This window comes from Mytilus galloprovincialis, chromosome 1 (assembly GCF_965363235.1).
Source record: "Mytilus galloprovincialis chromosome 1, xbMytGall1.hap1.1, whole genome shotgun sequence".
Lineage (NCBI taxonomy): Eukaryota > Metazoa > Mollusca > Bivalvia > Mytilida > Mytilidae > Mytilus > Mytilus galloprovincialis.
The window spans coordinates 97,376,005-97,394,064 of NC_134838.1; the positions used below are offsets into that span (position 1 = coordinate 97,376,005).

Below are 18,060 nucleotides of genomic sequence, written 5' to 3' on the forward strand. Positions count from 1 at the left end.
TCAAATCAACTCTGTCAGATGAACATGTACACCTTACCTATAAATTATATTTTAACAGAGATAGAGACTTCAAATGAACAATAAAAGTAAGGCCAAGGTCTGGTTAACCCTGTCAGACAGATTAAAATTATTCTATACACCAAATATAGTTTTTTAAACCAATAAATGTTTAAGAAAAAGACCAAATCATGGAAACTAAGATGATGACAACTAGACCCTTAAATATTTATTTCAAGGTCACCTGAACGCTGGTAGATAGGACAAGTATAACAAACAATCATTTGATTCACCAAACATAGGTGACCTGTACCAGTAATCTCTAAAACTTAACCAAGAATGTCAAAGTCAGGTGAATCCTATTCCACAGACATATGGTAAATAACTTTCAAAGATTTTTTATTCTAAATGTAGTTGACATATAACTTATATGTAAAAATTCAAGATTTTATGCAATAATTGAACCATGAAAATGAGGTTTATAACAATAGACAATCCAGACCGAAACTTGAGTCCATAAAGCAGCAATAGTCAAATCACAAATTATCAAGCTGTTAGTGTTAATGTTTCTTATTTGTTCAACATATTCTTCTTTTTCCTAGTGTTTGATGCTGACAAAATGAGCATCATCTTATCTGCCATTGAACAGGGCACAAATCCATTATTTACACCTGCCAGAAAAATTTACTAGGCAAATCTGAAGTTATGAAATAAGCAAAACTATTAAATTAAATGTGTATTTAAAAACAAAATTTATTCTCTATAAACAGACAAAATATCATAAAATCCTTTAGTTGGCATCTGTGTAACTTTATGATTTAGATATTTAACAAATTTGAGTGTCCCTTTGTCTCTGTAAACCAATGATAAACTGTTCTCTGTTGGGTAAACTGACAGTAACTGAAATAAATAATAATTATAAGTTAGTAATTTCCCTTTAACATATCTGCCCTGTTATTTTCCCTCAATTGATTTCTCCCCTTGGCCTACAGCCCTCTGTTAGATATCAAGATCTGTCACAAAATGGATCTGTACTGTTTAAAATTTAATTGATTTCTTAAGTGTTTTGTAGTACCATGTGTGCCCACAAGATTATTTTTAGGTGTATTCTGTCATTTTGACAACTGGTATTCATAAAACACTTGAATTACAAGATATACAAAATATATCTAAATCTCCACATGAGGGTAAACAACTCTGTAAAATTTTGTTACATTCAGACTGATATTAAGAAGAAATGTTGCTAAATTTGTGAAAACTATCTGGGGTCTGCCTCTAAGTTACAAGTACCCTGCTAAATGTTTGTCTTTATGTCTCAAGGGCTATCTTACTGATGTATACACAATTACTCTTCCTCTTCAGAGATAATAGATATTTTTCTATTTATGGTGTATAAAAAAGTTCTATAACAATCTATAATATATAAATGTTCAAATGCAAACAAGATAAAGTAATGGGGACATAACTCAGTCCATAGTACAGCTTGGTTTCCTCCAACTCTAATTGAAAACTAAAAACTTTTGTAAATACATCTAATGACACTTAAAAATAAGTTGTCAGCAGTGCAGCTAGTAATTTTGCAATGAAATATGTTCCAATATGTAAGTATCACCTCTTCATCTTCTCCTTTAGCTATATATGAGGTGAATCCTCCATACTCCTCACTCCAACCTACAAATTATATTTCAGCATATATAAAACTAGGCAATATTATAAGCAAGATTGTCAGCAAAAAATGTCAGTGATTGTACATATCCTTCTTTTCGCCACTACAAATGAGTCTTGTGTTAAGACAGTTAAAAACATGTAGATCAGGATGATAGAATATGCACCTAAAATAATAATTGTTTTCATATATAATTGCAATTTATATCTACCACTTGGTTCATAATGTAAAAAACAAAAGGTCCTGCCCCCCTCACATAATACTAGTATAGACCACATACCTTCACAACATATATGTAATAAAGAATCTAATTCAAAGTCTGCTGTTGTACAATCTGTATCACGGATCAATGTATAGTTCCCATGGTTCCATTTTCTAACCTCACTATGGCAACATGGTATTTTTTCCTCACCTGTAAAAAAAATTAAGTCACAAATATCTAAGGGTTGTTCCTTAAATGGACTTATTTGGTGTTGGTTGTACTACAGCACTCAGAGTTCAGTATTTTTGTGATTTTACTTTTTGATATTACCCTGATATGCATAAAGTTTTAATTGATTATTTCCTATTTATTGTTTTTTGAAAATAAACCCCCTCTCATCAAATATTTTAGTCAAACTATACTTCAAATTTAACAAACAAGTTGAATATGTTTTATATATACATGAATAGCTAAGTTTTACTTAACAAATCTGTACATGAAATCCTTTTTTTTTATCCCAATCTCTAGAAATGTACTGCTAATGAAAAATGTGACAGAAATGGGAATTATAGATCGACAACAGACAGGAGTTAAACAGTATAACCCCTGTTTTAAAAAAAAGCAGATATTGAGTTAACATGTATGAGACAGCATCTCAATAACACAATTTAATCAAAATAAGTATTTTTATGAAAGCCAAACATTGGGTTGATATTATCAAGCTATATAGGTTAATATCTAAAAAGATAAGATTTTTTTTACACTTTCTATTAAAGACACAAAGATATAATTATAAACCTCTTTCTCTAGTAAATTCTCTATTAAAGACACAAAGATATAATTATAAACCTCTCTCCATAGTAAATTCTCTTTACCATTATTTTGATTATTCTCAGACGTTTCACCATCTGAATCAGAACAAGAAGCCAATTCATGTAACTTTAATCCAGTAATGTTAGACAAAACTAAAAAAAATGCATCTGACTGAAGAAAATCTAGACAGGTCTTCAATATTTCTGGTGCAGAGTTCATGTCTAATGCTGAGTATTTTCTACAAATATAGCAATTACAGACACTTAAATACTAAGATAAATGAGAGAAAATACAAATAAAAATGTTGTTTGTATGTAATTTATAGGTTAGTTTGGATATGATAAAATTATCTTTTCTAAACATTTTACTACCAGTATTCAATAAAGATTAGCTTCTTTTCAAAACATGTCCCATAACACATTATTTTAGGAGCTAAAGTATGTTTTTTTTAAATGTGAAAAGACACGAAAGTATGACCTACCCTTATTGAATGAATTGAATGTTTTTGATAGAGTTAAGTTATAAGTTATAAATTCAAATTAAGTCAATTGCACCATAAAATGTAAAACATGTAAAAACTGATTACAAGTTTAAAATGGAGGTCAAAATAAATTATTTTGGTTTAAGACTGCAAAAATCTGCATCTATTCCCTACCCTATAAACAACTCTCTGAACACTGATGAATCAAATCAGGTTTCTTAGTTTGATACCAAATACCCTACTGTGGATTATTTATTTTCCTGGGTACCAATTTTCGTGGATTAAGGAAAACTTTCATGTTCGTGGATATTTAATTTTATGGTTTTGCAGAAGTCTGTATACAAGCATATAGAAAACTTGCTACTCGTTGAACATTTATTTCGTGGTTCACCTGTACCCACGGAATCCACGAACATTGGTATCCAATGAATAATAATGACTCCACAGTATATCATTTCCCTGATAGTGCTACCTTTTGTTAGCAGGACCTTTCCTTTTCCATTCTAAGTTTGTCTCTTGAATTGCTGTTTTTAATTCTTCATATTTTTCTGGCTGAAATAAACAAATTTGGTAATTTCATCCTTACCATTTTCAAATATGTAAAAGCCTTAGGGATAAAAATGTGTAGCAATGAACGATTAAACACTAATAGCTAGTTTCAACTTCAAATATGAAATAAAATGTGTAGCTAGCTTGAATTATATCAAGAGATGAATAAAGCTGAGAGGCATTAACATATTTAATGAATACCACATTCTTTTTTCAAAGACATCAACTTGTTTTGATAAACTGGCTTTAACTGAACTATTTAACACATGATGTATATTCATTAGATTGGTTAATATGTGTTGTGTACAAGATGTAAGTTTGTACAAATTATAATTTGTTTAGGGTTTTTGTACAAGTTATATGTTTTTTGACACAAACCTTTTTGCACCAGGTGATAAAAGTTTATCTTCTAAAATTTATCAGCTTAATGTCTTAAATTAAAATCTATATACTTAAAATATTTTTAATGCTATTCTCCTCATCTTTAAAGTGATATTTAGGACACCTGAATGGTTTAAATTCTATTTTTATGTTTCTCCCAATACAACAAGAGTGCACACACTGAAATGTCTCGCCTTCTTTACTAATCATTGATATTATGTTGATTGTACTAAATATAAAGATTTATTACAACTGTCACTTAAACTTAACATTAACCAAAAAAACTAAACATTGACCAATGTACCATGAAAATGAGGTCAAGGTCAGATGAACCATGCCAGGCAGGCATTTACAGCTTACAATTCTTCCATACAACAAATATAGTTGACCTATTGCTTATAGTTTAAGAAAAAATTACCAAAACACAAAAACTTAACACTGAGCAATGAACCGTGAAAATGAGGTCAAGGTCAAATAAAACCTGTACGACTGACATATAGATCATAAAATATTTCCATACACCAAAGTTAGTTGACCTATTGCATATAGTATTAGAAGAAAAGACCAAAACTCAAAAACTTAACTTTGACCACTGAACCATGAAAATGAGGTCAAGGTCAGCTGACACCTGCCAGCTAGACATTTATACCTTACAATCATTCCATACACCAAATATAGTAGACCTATTACATACAGTATAAGAAAAACAGACCAAATCACAAAAACTTAACTATAACCACTGAACCATAAAAATGAGGTCAAGGTCAGATGACACCTGCCAGTTGGACATGTACACCTTACAATGCTTCCATACACCAAATATACTAAACCTATTGCTTATAGCATCTGAGATATGGACTTGACCACCAAAACTTAACCTTGTTCACTGATCCATGAAATGAGGTTGAGGTCAAGTGAAAACTGTCTGATGGGCATGAGGACCTTGCAAGGTACGCACATACCAAATATATTTATCCTATTACTTATAATAAGAGAGAATTTAACATAACAAAAAATCTTAACTTTTTTTCAAGTAGTCACTGAACCATGAAAATGAGGTCAAGGACATTGGACATGTGACTGACGGAAACTTTGTAACATGAGGCATCCATATACAAAGTATGAAGCATCCAGGTCTTCCAACTTCTAAAATATAAAGCTTTTAAGAAGTAAGCTAACGCCGCCGTAGCCACCGCCACCGGATCACTATCCTTATGTCGAGCTTTCTGCGACAAAAGTCACAGGCTCGACAAAAATCATATCCATAAAAAGTTTTCTTGTGTTCTTTAAATTCTTTTTGTATCAATGCTCAGTATTAAATTGTAGCATGAAGTCACGGAAATATGACAGAAATATACAAAACAAAATACAGTGTACTTGTATCATCCATTTGTGTTCAGCGGTTCATAAAACACTTACAACTTGTACTAAAATTCTGTACACAACATATGTATATTGTTTTATGAATTCCAAGGAGGACAGTGAATCATGAGTTTATATCATCAATGAAAAACATTTTCAATTGCTTTGATATTGGAATCAACATTTTTTTTACATTGCAATTGGTTCCTCCTTAAAATTACCCGGTAAAATAAAATGGACAAAAAAGGTTAACTTGTATACCAGTAGGAAGTCTGTAAGTTCAATTTCTGAGTCATCTTCAAATTTTTCCTGTATTTCTGACTGTGTAACTGGGTCCAAATAAGCAGGATTTATCCAATCATAAAATGAATTTTCCTGGTTTAAAAAAAACAAAAAACATTTGCTACATTTCTCAGCTATATTAACAATTATTTTAGCAAGGATTGGTGTATTAAAAATTTAAAATAATTCTTAAATTATTCAAAGTTAATACATCTATGAATTGTGACTTGGTTTTGGTCTTTTGCAAGATGCACTTCATCAAATATTATGACAGGGTTTGCCGGTTTCTTGACTAGGTGTCATTGAATTTCTTTTCCTCCAAAAAAACAATATTATCTCCCTTTAGTCCTTTTTAAAAATCATATAATGCAATCATTTAACAAGCATGTGACAGACAGTCACTTAGTTACTTGCCAATTGCTTCTAGGATTTCCAGTAATTATCTAATTAGAAAGATAACTAATCAATTATTTATAGTTTTGTGTTGATATATATCTTTCTTTATTTCTTTGTATTTGTTTTTCTGCTTTTTTTCAGTGAATTGAAATAAGAAGTGTGTCAATGAGACAGCTCTACATCCAAGTCACAATGTTTATATACTTTGAAACACAGTGAGAGTTAAACCCATTTGCACATTTGTATGATATGTGATTATATTTACATCAACAGATCTTGAAGGATGCAGTGTGACAGGAGATTCAACGTAAGGTTCAGGTCTTTCAACTGGTGGTCCATGGAACCAACCACTTATGGACAGTCTTGTCTTGTCTTCTGTTAATACTTCAGCAACCTAATCAATAAAACTTTAGAAAATATGGTAATATGTTATTTCTCTCTTTCTTAATCCCTCAATTTTTTTTACAAGTACAGGGAAATTCAAATAAATTTTATAAATCTCAGAATTTCATAAATATCTTCTATGGTACATTTTACTGTCTTAAATTTTTTTATACGACTGCAAAAAAACGATCATGTCGTCTGCATCAGCGTCGTCTGCATCAGCGTCCGAAGACGCATTTAGTTTCCGGACTATAACTTTAGTTTTAGTAAATGTATCTCTATAAATGTTTACCAGAAGGTTCAATACCCCTAAAGGAAGAACGGGATTGATTTTGGGGGTTATGGTCCCAATAGTTTAGGAATTAGGGGCCAAAAACAGGGCCCAAAATAAGCATTTTTGTAGTTTTTAAAAAATAACTTGGGTTCAAGTATATGAATCTCTCTGAAATAATACCACAATTTTCCATACCATGAAGGGATGGTTAGTATTGACTTTGGGGGTTATGGCTCAAAATGTTTTGGAAATAGGGGCAAAAAAAGGGGAAAAACTAGGTTTTTCTGGTCAATGGACAATTAAGACAATTTAAAAGCAGTGAAAGGGAGATAATTCAAAACCATTTAACATACAGTGTTGGGTATGGGTATGTTCAGATCTACCTCCCTTACACTACTTGTAAATTATATAAAGAAATGTCAGGTTTTGGACTAATTGCCAAAAAAAGGGGGGTGATAGTAGTTTTCAATTATTTTTTTCCCAAATTTCTAATATTCCAAATTTTTGAAAAGTTTGAAGAAGAAATCTTTAATTGCACAATATTGCGCAATAGATTTGTAAGATCTTGACATTTGTTTTGTGTCAGAAACCCATATTATGTCAAAAATTCGATCACAATCCAAATTCAGAGCTGTATCAGGCTTGAATGCTGTGTCCATACTTGCCCCAACTGTTAAGGGTTCAACCTCTGCGGTCATTTAAAGCTGCGCCCTGCGGAGCACCTGGTTGGTTCATATCTCTGAAACTAAAGCATTTAGAGCAAAGCTGATGTGAAATAAAATTGTTCATTAGGTGAAGATCTATCGGCCCTGAAATTTTAAGACCAATTAGGCAACCCTTTTATAGGGTTGCTAGCTCTGAATTGGTAATTTTAAGAAAATTTGTCACCTTTTGGTTATTATCTTCAATATTGTTAAAGATAGAGATAAACTGTACACAGCAATAATGTACAGCAAAGTAAGACCTATAAATAAGTCAACATTACCAAAATGGTCAATTGACCCATTAAGGAGTAATTGCCCTTTATAGTCAATTTTTGCGTTGTATAATGCTATCATGTCGTCTGCGTCGTTGTCTGCCTTGACATCCGAAGACACATTTAGTTTCCGGACAAAAACTTTAATTTAAGTGAATGGATCTCTATGAATTTTTACCAGAAGGTTCAATACCACTAAAGGAAGGTTGGGATTGATTTTGGGGATTATGGTCCCAATAGTTTGGGAATTAGGGGCCAAAATGGGGGCCCAACATAAGCATTTTTGTAGTTTTCAAACAATAACTTGTGTTTAAGTGTATGAATCTCTCTGAAATTATACCAAAAGTTTCAATACCATCTTGACTTTTGTTTAGTGTCAGAAACCCATATTATGTCAAAAATTTTATCACAATCCAAATTCAGAGCTGTATCAAGCTTAAATGTTGTGTCCACACTTGCCCCAACGGTTCAGAGTTCAACTTCCACGGTCGTATAAAGCTGGTTTAAGATATATCAGTGCTTATTTTTTATGTCTTCTATCAGTGACATGTCCTATGCATATTTTTAATATTACACTGAACATTGTAAGGGTTATAGTAACATCAAGATTCTCTCATATTAGATTGAAGGATTGTCAAAGGTTACACTGAATTTTCCATAACAACAATAGTATCATCCAGAGTCTCTATCAATGATAGACTGAAGGAATGTCTACTTTTTACTACTTAAAATTTCATGATTGTTTATTGTTTTGACTTTTCTTACCAGCATTTTTCTAAAATTAAGACTGATATAAAAAAGGAAACAGGTAACTTTGTCATTGCAACATTCATTTAAATATGAAGAATCAAGAACTTTTGGGTATACATAAAATGATCAACAACTGATTTAATGTGCAATAATTTTACAGCATCAAACTTTGATACCTGGATGTCATGGTTTACAACTTTGTTTGACGATAAACATAATTCTGAGCAGTATCTGATGTACTCTTTATAAGATCTGTTACCTCATAAATCAACTATTGAAATAAGTTGCATTGTAATAAGACCAACCTGATGGTAAGATACAGCATTAACTTCAAAGAAGGCAAAATTATTTCTGACAGGTAAAATAGACTTTACTGTTGCGTCTGGCTGACCATTTTCTATCAAAGAAAAAGGATGATACAGTGTTTAATTTAAACTTAAAACAAATAATTATGAGGACAAAGTCTACAAAAGTCTAAAGCCAAAAATACATAAACAAGAGTGCACACGCTGAAATGTCTCGCCTTCTATACTAATCATTGATATTATGTTGATAGTCCTAAACTTAACATTAATCAAGATAACTAAACAAAGACCAATGAACCTTGAAAAAGAGGTCCAGGTCAGATGAACCATGCCAGGCAGACATGTACAGCTAACAATGCTTCTATACAACATATATAGTTGACCCATTACTTATAGTTTAAGAAAAATAGACCAAAACACAAAAACTGAACACTGTGCAATGAACTGTGAAAATGAGGTCACGGTCAAATAAAACCTTCGCGACTGACATAAAGATCATAAAATATTTCCATACACCAAATATAGTTGACCTATGGCATATAGTATTAGGTAAAAAGACCAAAACTCACAAACTTAACTTTGACCACTGAACCATGGAAAATGAGGTCAAGGTCACATGACATCTGCCCGCTACACATGTACACCTTACAATCATTCCATACAACAAATATAGTAGACCTATTGCATATAGTATGAGAAAAACAGACCAAAACACAAAAATTTAACTATAACCACTGAACCATGAAAATGAGGTCAAGGTCAGATGACACCTGCCAGTTGGACATGTACACCTTACAGTTCTTCCATACACTGAATATACTAGCCCTATTGCTTATAGTATCTGAGATATGGACTTGACCACCAAAACTTAACCTTGTTCACTGATCCATGAAATGAGGTCGAGGTCAAGTGAAAACTGTCTGACAGACATGAGGACCTTGCAAGGTACGCACATATCAAATATAGTTATCCTATTACTTATAATAAGAGAGAATTCAACATTACAAAAAATTTGAACTTTTTTTTCAAGTAGTCACTGAACCATGAAAATGAGGTCAAGGTTATTGGACATGTGACTGACGGAAACTTCGTAACATGAAGCATCTAAATACAAAGTATGAAGCATCCAGGTCTTCCACCTTCTAAAATATAAAGCTTTAAAGAAGTGATCTAACACAGCCGCAGCCGCCGCCGCCGGATCACTATCCCTATGTCGAGCTTTCTGCAACAAAAGTTGCAGGCTCGACAAAAACAATGATTTGAGTTGATTCAACTACTATTCTGGACAAAGAAAGATAACTCCAATTGAAATTTTCTTGCTATTGCATAACATTGTGTAAATAGATATTTCTTGCTATTGCTCAATACTGTGCAATTGAAAATTTCTTGCTATTGCATAATACTGTGCAATTGAAGATTTCTTGCTATTGCTGAATACTGTGCAATTAAAAATTTCTTGCTATTGCATAATACTTAATATAATAATTTTGGATCCTGATTTGGACCAACTTGAAAACTGGGCCCATAATCAAAAATATAAGTACATGTTTAGATTAAGCAAATCAACGAAGCCCAAGAATTCAATTTTTGTTAAAATCAAACTTAGTTTAATTTTGGACCCTTTGGACTTTAATGTAGACCAATTTGAAAACGGGACCAAAAATTAAGAATCTACATACACAGTTAGATTTGGCATATCAAAGAACCCCAAGGATTCAATTTTTGTTAAAATCAAACTAAGTTTAATTTTGGACCCTTTGGACCATAATGTAGATCCAGACCAATTTGAAAACGGGACCAAAAATTAAGAATCTACATACACAATCAGATTCGGCATATCAAAGAACCCCAATTATTAAATTTTTGATGAAATCAAACCAAGTTTAATTTTGGACCCTTTGGACCCCTTATTCCTAAACTGTCGGGACCAAAACTCCCAAAATCAATCCCAACCTTCCTTTTATGGTCATAAACCTTGTGTTTGAATTTCATTGATTTCTATTCACTTATACTAAAGTTATGGTGTGAAAACCAAGAAAAATGCTTATTTGGGCCCCTTTTTGGCCCCTTTTTCCTAAACTGTTGGGACCTCAACTACCAAAATCAATCCCAACCTTCCTTTTGTGGTCATAAACCTTGTGTTTAAATTTCATTGATTTCTATTTACTTATACTAAAGTTATTGTGCGAAAACCAAGAATAATGCTTATTTGGGCCCTTTTTTGGCCCCTAATTCCTAAACTGTTGGAACCAAAACTCCCAAAATCAATCCCAACCTTCCTTTTGTGGTCATAAACCTTGTGTTTAATTTCATACATTTCTATTTACTTAAACTAAAATTATAGTGCGAAAACCAAAAGTATTTAGATGACGACGACGCTGACGCCAACGTGATACCAATATAAGACCAAAAAATTTCAATTTTTGCGGTCGTATAAAAATAGGACGAGATTGCACATTATCTGAAATTAATTAGGTTATTTTGTTGGTGAAGAAAAAAAGACAATCTGATGTTCAAACCTAACCATGTTCAATAAATTTAAAACCCCAAAAAAAGACAGGAGGTAGGACTTACAAGATATATATATTCAAATCAAATAAATGGTCTACAATAAGCTAACTAACTATTTACCAATTACCATTAACATTAAATAGATCCAATGCTCCCCCATCTTCTTTTGTCCATTTTTCTGGTACTAAGTAATAAATAAAGGCTATCCTTCTATCATCTAATTCATCATCATGACACAGCAATGTATCTGGAAAATAATACATCAATCAATAAATGGGGGGTTTAGATCAGTCAACTGTTTACCACTAGATATCAAAGTGGTACCTAATAACACTACAGGGAGATAACTCTGTAAAATCAGCTAAAGTTTAAATCCAATCTATTGTTAAGAAAATATTAAAGTATTTCAATGATCAATATTAGTGTTTGTCAAACTGTTATACATGTATATCCAATGTTTTTTTTCTGTGAAAGCAATTGTTTCAAGTTTTTTGAAATTTTTATATTTTTTTCAAAGGGTAAAAGTAAATATTTTCTAAAAATGTTATGAAAATAAAACGAGCCAAATTAATTTTAGTCAAAGTGTTGGGTACCACCTTAATTCAAAAAGATTTGTTTTAATAATAATATGCTGTACATTGTCAACAAAACTTTACAATTTATTTCTTGAATAATCTTCTTATAAAAAGGGTTTAAAAAGTAAATAAAATAATAATCAGCTACTGATTTAATGAAATTTCATAATTGATTAATTTATTGATGGGCAACAATATCCTGCAGAAAATGTTACATGCATTTTCAGTACAATTACATTTAAAAGTCATAAGATCATGTCCTAATTAGTTATATACAAGATGATAGTTCACATGGTAAGAGAATGTTAACCTAAATAATCTGACTATGAGTTGACCAGTTTATTTTTAACTTTTGAAAGTGGCTTGTTTTGTGGAGAAACCCTATTCCAATTTTTAAAAATTGTTTGACTTGACCAGGTAATAGATCAAACGTAGGTCTCTTGCAATTATTTTATACCTCAAAGACATAACCATTACCGGTATACTAATATTTGGCACTAAGTCAACAGTATCTACTAGTTCTACCTCAAAGACATAACCGTTACCTGTATACTGATATTTGGCAAAAGATAAGTCAACAGTATCTACTAGTGCTACCTCAAAGACATAACCATTACCTGTATACTGATATTTGGCACAAGATAAGTCAACAGTATCTACTAGTGCTACCTCAAAGACATAACCATTACCTGTATACTGATATTTGGCACAAGATAAGTCAACAGTATCTACTAGTTCTACCTCAAAGACATAACCATTACCTGTATACTGATATTTGGCACAAGATAAGTCAACAGTATCTACTAGTTCTACCTCAAAGACATAACCATTACCTGTATACTGATATTTGGCACTAAGTCAACAGTATCTACTAGTTCTACCTCAAAGACATAACTGTTACCTGTATACTGATATTTGGCACTAAGTCAACAGTATCTACTAGTTCTACCTCAAAGACATAACCATTACCTGTATACTGATATTTGGCACAAGATAAGTCAACAGTATCTACTAGTTCTACCTCAAAGACATAACCATTACCTGTATACTGATATTTGGCACTTAGTCAACAGTATCTACTAGTTCTACCTCAAAGACATAACCATTACCTGTATACTGATATTTGGCACTAAGTCAACAGTATCTACTAGTGCTACCTCAAAGACATAACCATTACCTGTATACTGATATTTGGCACAAGATAAGTCAACAGTATCTACTAGTTCTATACCAGTTATATCTGTTATCCATTCTTTTAAGTCTTTATATATCAGAGACCTTTTGAATAAAAATGTAAAACATGGATGTATTTGTAGAATGCTAGCATTCAATATCAATTTTAAAAGTCTGAAAAGTAGCAAAATTTTTGATTTCCAAATTTTATTAGGCAATTGATAAAATTGAGAATGGAAATGGGGAATGTGTCAAAGAGACAACAACCCGCCCAAATAAAAAACAACAGCAGAGGGTCACCAACAGGTCTTCAATGTAGCGAGAAATACCCGCACAAACATGAACAAGGAATATTTCTTAAAGCTTTATTAAAAAAAAATCTCCACTTTATACCAAATGCAGTCAGTTTAATTCTATCTGTTGATTAATTTTGATGTTGTCCCTAGAGGTTGGATACAATTGTATCTGTTTTCAATGATTAATTTTGATTTTGTCCCTAGAGGTTGGCTACAAAGTATCATTGATTTTGTCCCTAGAGGTTGGCTACAAAGTATCATTGATTTTGTCCCTAGAGGTTGGCTACAAAGTATCATTGATTTTGTCCCTAGAGGTTGGCTACAAAGTATCATTGATTTTGTCCCTAGAGGTTGGCTACAAAGTATCAGTGATTTTGTCCCTAGCGGTTGGCTACAAAGTATCATTGATTTTGTCCCTAGAGCAGGCCTCGACAATAACGCTTGTCCGATTGTCCTGTACCAGAGGAAAAAAAGGTCGGACAAGTAAAAACTGTAACAAGCTTTTCCGTTGGGACAAGTACAATTATTCTGCAGAAAATAAATGTCATCCAACTTTGATGAACAAAGTATAATTATAAACAAAAAAAAAACAAATATTAATTTGACATGTTTCTGTATTCTGTTTATTCAAATGCAAAACCTTTTTCTTCAACATTTTTACTTGCAATCGATAATTTTTAACTGGTTTTTTGTCTGACAGGTACTTTTTATCAGGTTAAATGTATACTATTCTCGGAAACCAGTCTTACTGATCCGAATCAATGTTGCGCTTTGTAGATAAGGTAACTTTACAGGACAGTTCGTCACCTCGACAAGCAGTTTAGCTCAATGTTTAATAGACAGTTTGGCACCGCAGGAGACATATTTAGTAGACATGATTGATAGACAGTTTGGCAAGGCAGGAGACATTTCGGGACCAAGACAAATCAGTATCTCATTTTCTTCCCTTATTCTGTTCTTTATAATAAATACCATACCGGTAAATTTTTTACAAAAATATTTTTTTTATTTACCATAATTTCATAAAATTCACAAAACCATATTCGATCACAAGTAGAAAAAAACAATACTTGCAATATGGTGACCTATAGTTGTAAATTTCTGTGTCATTTGGTCTCTTGTAGAGAGTTTTCTCATTGACAATCAGACCTTATCTTCTTCTTTTTATTGATTGCATTTGAATAAAACTTTTTTCGACTTAAAAAAAACAGGATACAAATCCAATGAGTGTACAGGCCTATCAGATGGTGCCTAATGTTTAGATTCTGATGAGACTTGCATTGGTGAAAACTAGAACCTGGTTAAGTCCTGTGACATGACTAGATTCAGTTGTACTTGACTCATATTTTTGAAAAGTATTTAAAAAGAAATTCATCAAATTCTATTCTATTGTTTAAATTCCTTTTTTTTTCCTTTAATCAACTTAAAATGTAAAAAGGTTATTTTTAGTTAAAATAAATTTGGACAAGTAACAATTTCATTCGGACAAGTAAGTTTTGGTATGTACTTGTCCTACTGGACAAGTTGAAAATAAAGTTATTGTAGAGGCCTGTAGAGGTTGGTTACAAAGTACCATTGAAACATAAAAACAATTTGAATATTAAAATACAATGCTAAGAACTTAAAAATGTAATTTAAACAATATTTCAAACCAAAGTAAATTATCAATATTACCTAAGAGCATTTATATATGGCAGATCAACAACTTTTAAATCTTCTTTACTCTGTAATAGAAAGTCAAACCATGCAAAATAAGTATGAAATATAGGTCATTGTGATGAAATATAGGTCATTGTGGCAAATTGTACATGCATAAAATGGCTACATTATTTGAGTCTTGCATTTAATTTGTGGTAGAAAAATTGTCTTTTGTTGGTTTTCAGTATAAATTTTGATTTTGTTGACATTAAATACCAAAACTGAATTAACAGATTTACTTTTTAATGTGTAACCTATTCACAAGTTAGTAGAATTGTTTTTAAAATGGTATGCTCATTTTCAACACAAGAATGCTGTAAGGCATGATATGGAATATTTATGTTTGTTTACCTTACCGTAATTAAAAATAAATAAATGTATAACTGAGTTTTGTGGGTGCAATATTTCCTTGAGTATACCTAAGGAGAAACTTATCTTTATTTGCCAAGTGAATACAAATTTTACTGTTAATTACCTAGTAAATGTTATTTGTATCTGTATAAACTTATTTCCTAAGTAAGTTACCTGGTAAAACTTGTAGAGATCATTGTTCTTTTCTGTAAATGTTAACTCTGATAATTCTTCTTGTAGCTGTTGTAAAAATTCTACATTTTGTACAAAATTGTTTATTACTGCATGGAAGAAAGGTTGGTGGGAAAAGTTTATACAACCTGAAATATATATGGAATTTGTTAATAAGTTGAATTTGAACAACGAACAATTTATATCATGTATATACAGAAAGTAGACAAACAATATTATACAGTGCATTAAAACTCAAAACATCATGTACATTTTCGTTTCCAACTCCTTCAGTGTTTGGTTTGTACAAATCACCCTCAATATACAATTTGTCTCTTACCATACATACTTTTCTTTTTTCTTTTCTTGCCTGTTTTGCAATTGGGTATAAAAAATTTTGTTGTTGTTCGATTTCTTTCGAAAATTGTTCTTTAACTCCGAAATGAATCTCTTTTAATTTGTATCAGTTTTTTAACACAATTTCTTTGTCCTTAACTGATACAAATTTTGCTAATATCGGACAATAACCTCTGCAACCTCTTTTTCTGAATCGAAGGACGTAGGAAGTTGACTCTTTTGTCAATATTTAACTTTTGCTTGATAAAAGAATTTAGTTTATCCTCAGTGTTTTCTTCTGGGTGAAATTGGATGCCAGTAAAGATGAGGTTGGTTTTCATTCAGCGCCACTTGAGATCTATCACATCATCTTCCATATTATGCAATTTAGAATCTATTTTTTTCACTATGATCTAGATTTTGTAATACTGCAGTTTCCAAGCTTGTTATGTTTGAAATGTTCTCTTTACATCAATGCCAGCAAAATAGCCACTGCCTATTAAATAAAATACAAATTTGATATCGCTGTAAATTGACATCTGATTCAAATGGTAATGCCAATAAATTGAGAATGAGGATATTTCCAAATCTGTCAAACAGTTGGAAAGATCTTATTCAAAAAAAAAAACTGATACCTTTACAAGTTTCTGTTTTGTCAAAGTAACTTTCCTTGAACAATTTTGCAATATTGCAACTTTTCATGTCATCAATTAAAACGGGTGGTTCGACATTAGAATTGTTATGTTCTTTTGATCTTTTTTCATCATTTCTTCTGTTACTGTTCGGGGCAAAACGTTTCTTGGGCATTGTTTACTATTTGAATGATTTCACGTGTTCGAATACAGGAAACGTGCTGAATTACGACACTTTAATGAAAGGTAAAGTGTACATTTCACGTTTACAACTGTAACCAGCCAGTTCCTAATCGAACGCACCCAATAACTGAATATTCATGCATTCTTGTTTTAAATAGTGTTTTGATAGGCGGAAAGGAAAGTTTACAGAGGTGTAGCAGCGTTAAACAGTACTTTTTGCGTTCTCCGACCTTTCCTCTAATTAAAATCAACATTAGGTTATATATATATTCTTCTCAGTCTTACATTTTATAATGATCCGCTTTTCAGATCTATATCATGTCAGCAGGTTTCAAACACTTCACTTTTTAACTAATCCTGCTTTCTAATCTGCTACGGTTTTTTTTTTAGGGCAAAAGACTGAGGGCTTGAGATTACTTCTTTGACACAGAGCAGGAATATATGTGTTGTTAGATAAACTGTTCTCAGCACCGGGTATAACAAATGTTGACATGCATGATGCTAATCTTCTACGTTCACTATATTCGGTACAAATAACGACTTTTAACTGAGTAACTATTCACTATTTATACTGGGAACACGGACCTCAAAGAAAGCACCCTAGCAACAACTATACTAAAACGCGGACCTCGGAGAGCGCATGCAAGTAATAACTGTACTGGTAAAGCGTCATACATCAACCCTTTTTATGCCGTTTTTTAACGATTGAAAGATCAAATGGGATGATTCATAAAGATGTCAGAAAATACATATAAGTATAGAAATGTTATAACATTCATAAACTGTCAGTAAATTTGTAACATTCATAAGGTGGATACCTTTCAATTTTAATGGTATTGGTCAGTATTATTACTTTTGTGTGTGCTTGTCTGTGTTTGTGTTGGGGTTGGCACCGTTACGATTATGTGAACTCTGATCAGTGTTTATAGAATCATTTTTAAAATGTTGCCATTGATAACATAGAAATCATCACTTTCAAGTTGAACAAAAATAAAAAAGGTTTTGCCTCTTCAATATACATAATTAAGTTAATAAAATTGTGACGAACTGTTTGATGAAGCTTTAATAAGACAAAAAACCATTGAATCATATTTGATTTAATGTATTATTACTTGTCAATGTATAACGACTAACTATCGTAAACCAAAAAAATAAATCTCTCTGCAAACCAAAAATACATGTCTTATTAAAACATGATTTTGTCATCAATGAAAACCGAAATTGCCTATTATCTATAAATTTTGATTACTGATCATTGAATGCAAATAATATTAAATTGAAAATGATTTGAATATTGGGGATAAACAAGCAAACAA

At 31.7% G+C, this 18,060-nt stretch overlaps 1 protein-coding gene across 1 annotated transcript; it reads right to left on the reverse strand.

Annotated features, from left to right (window-relative positions):
• Positions 1-725: 725 nt before the first annotated feature.
• Positions 726-16,808, reverse strand: LOC143046259 (prolyl 3-hydroxylase OGFOD1-like). The gene is made up of 13 exons (XM_076219329.1): positions 16,565-16,808; positions 15,597-15,742; positions 15,048-15,097; positions 13,082-13,182; positions 11,457-11,576; positions 8,819-8,910; positions 6,395-6,523; positions 5,713-5,826; positions 3,632-3,711; positions 2,741-2,916; positions 1,944-2,075; positions 1,610-1,668; positions 726-897 (listed from the first exon to the last, which is right to left on the reverse strand). The coding sequence occupies exons 1-13, from the start codon at positions 16,734-16,736 to the stop codon at positions 751-753; spliced, it is 1,518 nt and encodes a 505-aa protein (XP_076075444.1). The 5' UTR covers positions 16,737-16,808; the 3' UTR covers positions 726-750.
• Between the last annotated feature and the right edge of the window lie 1,252 nt (positions 16,809-18,060).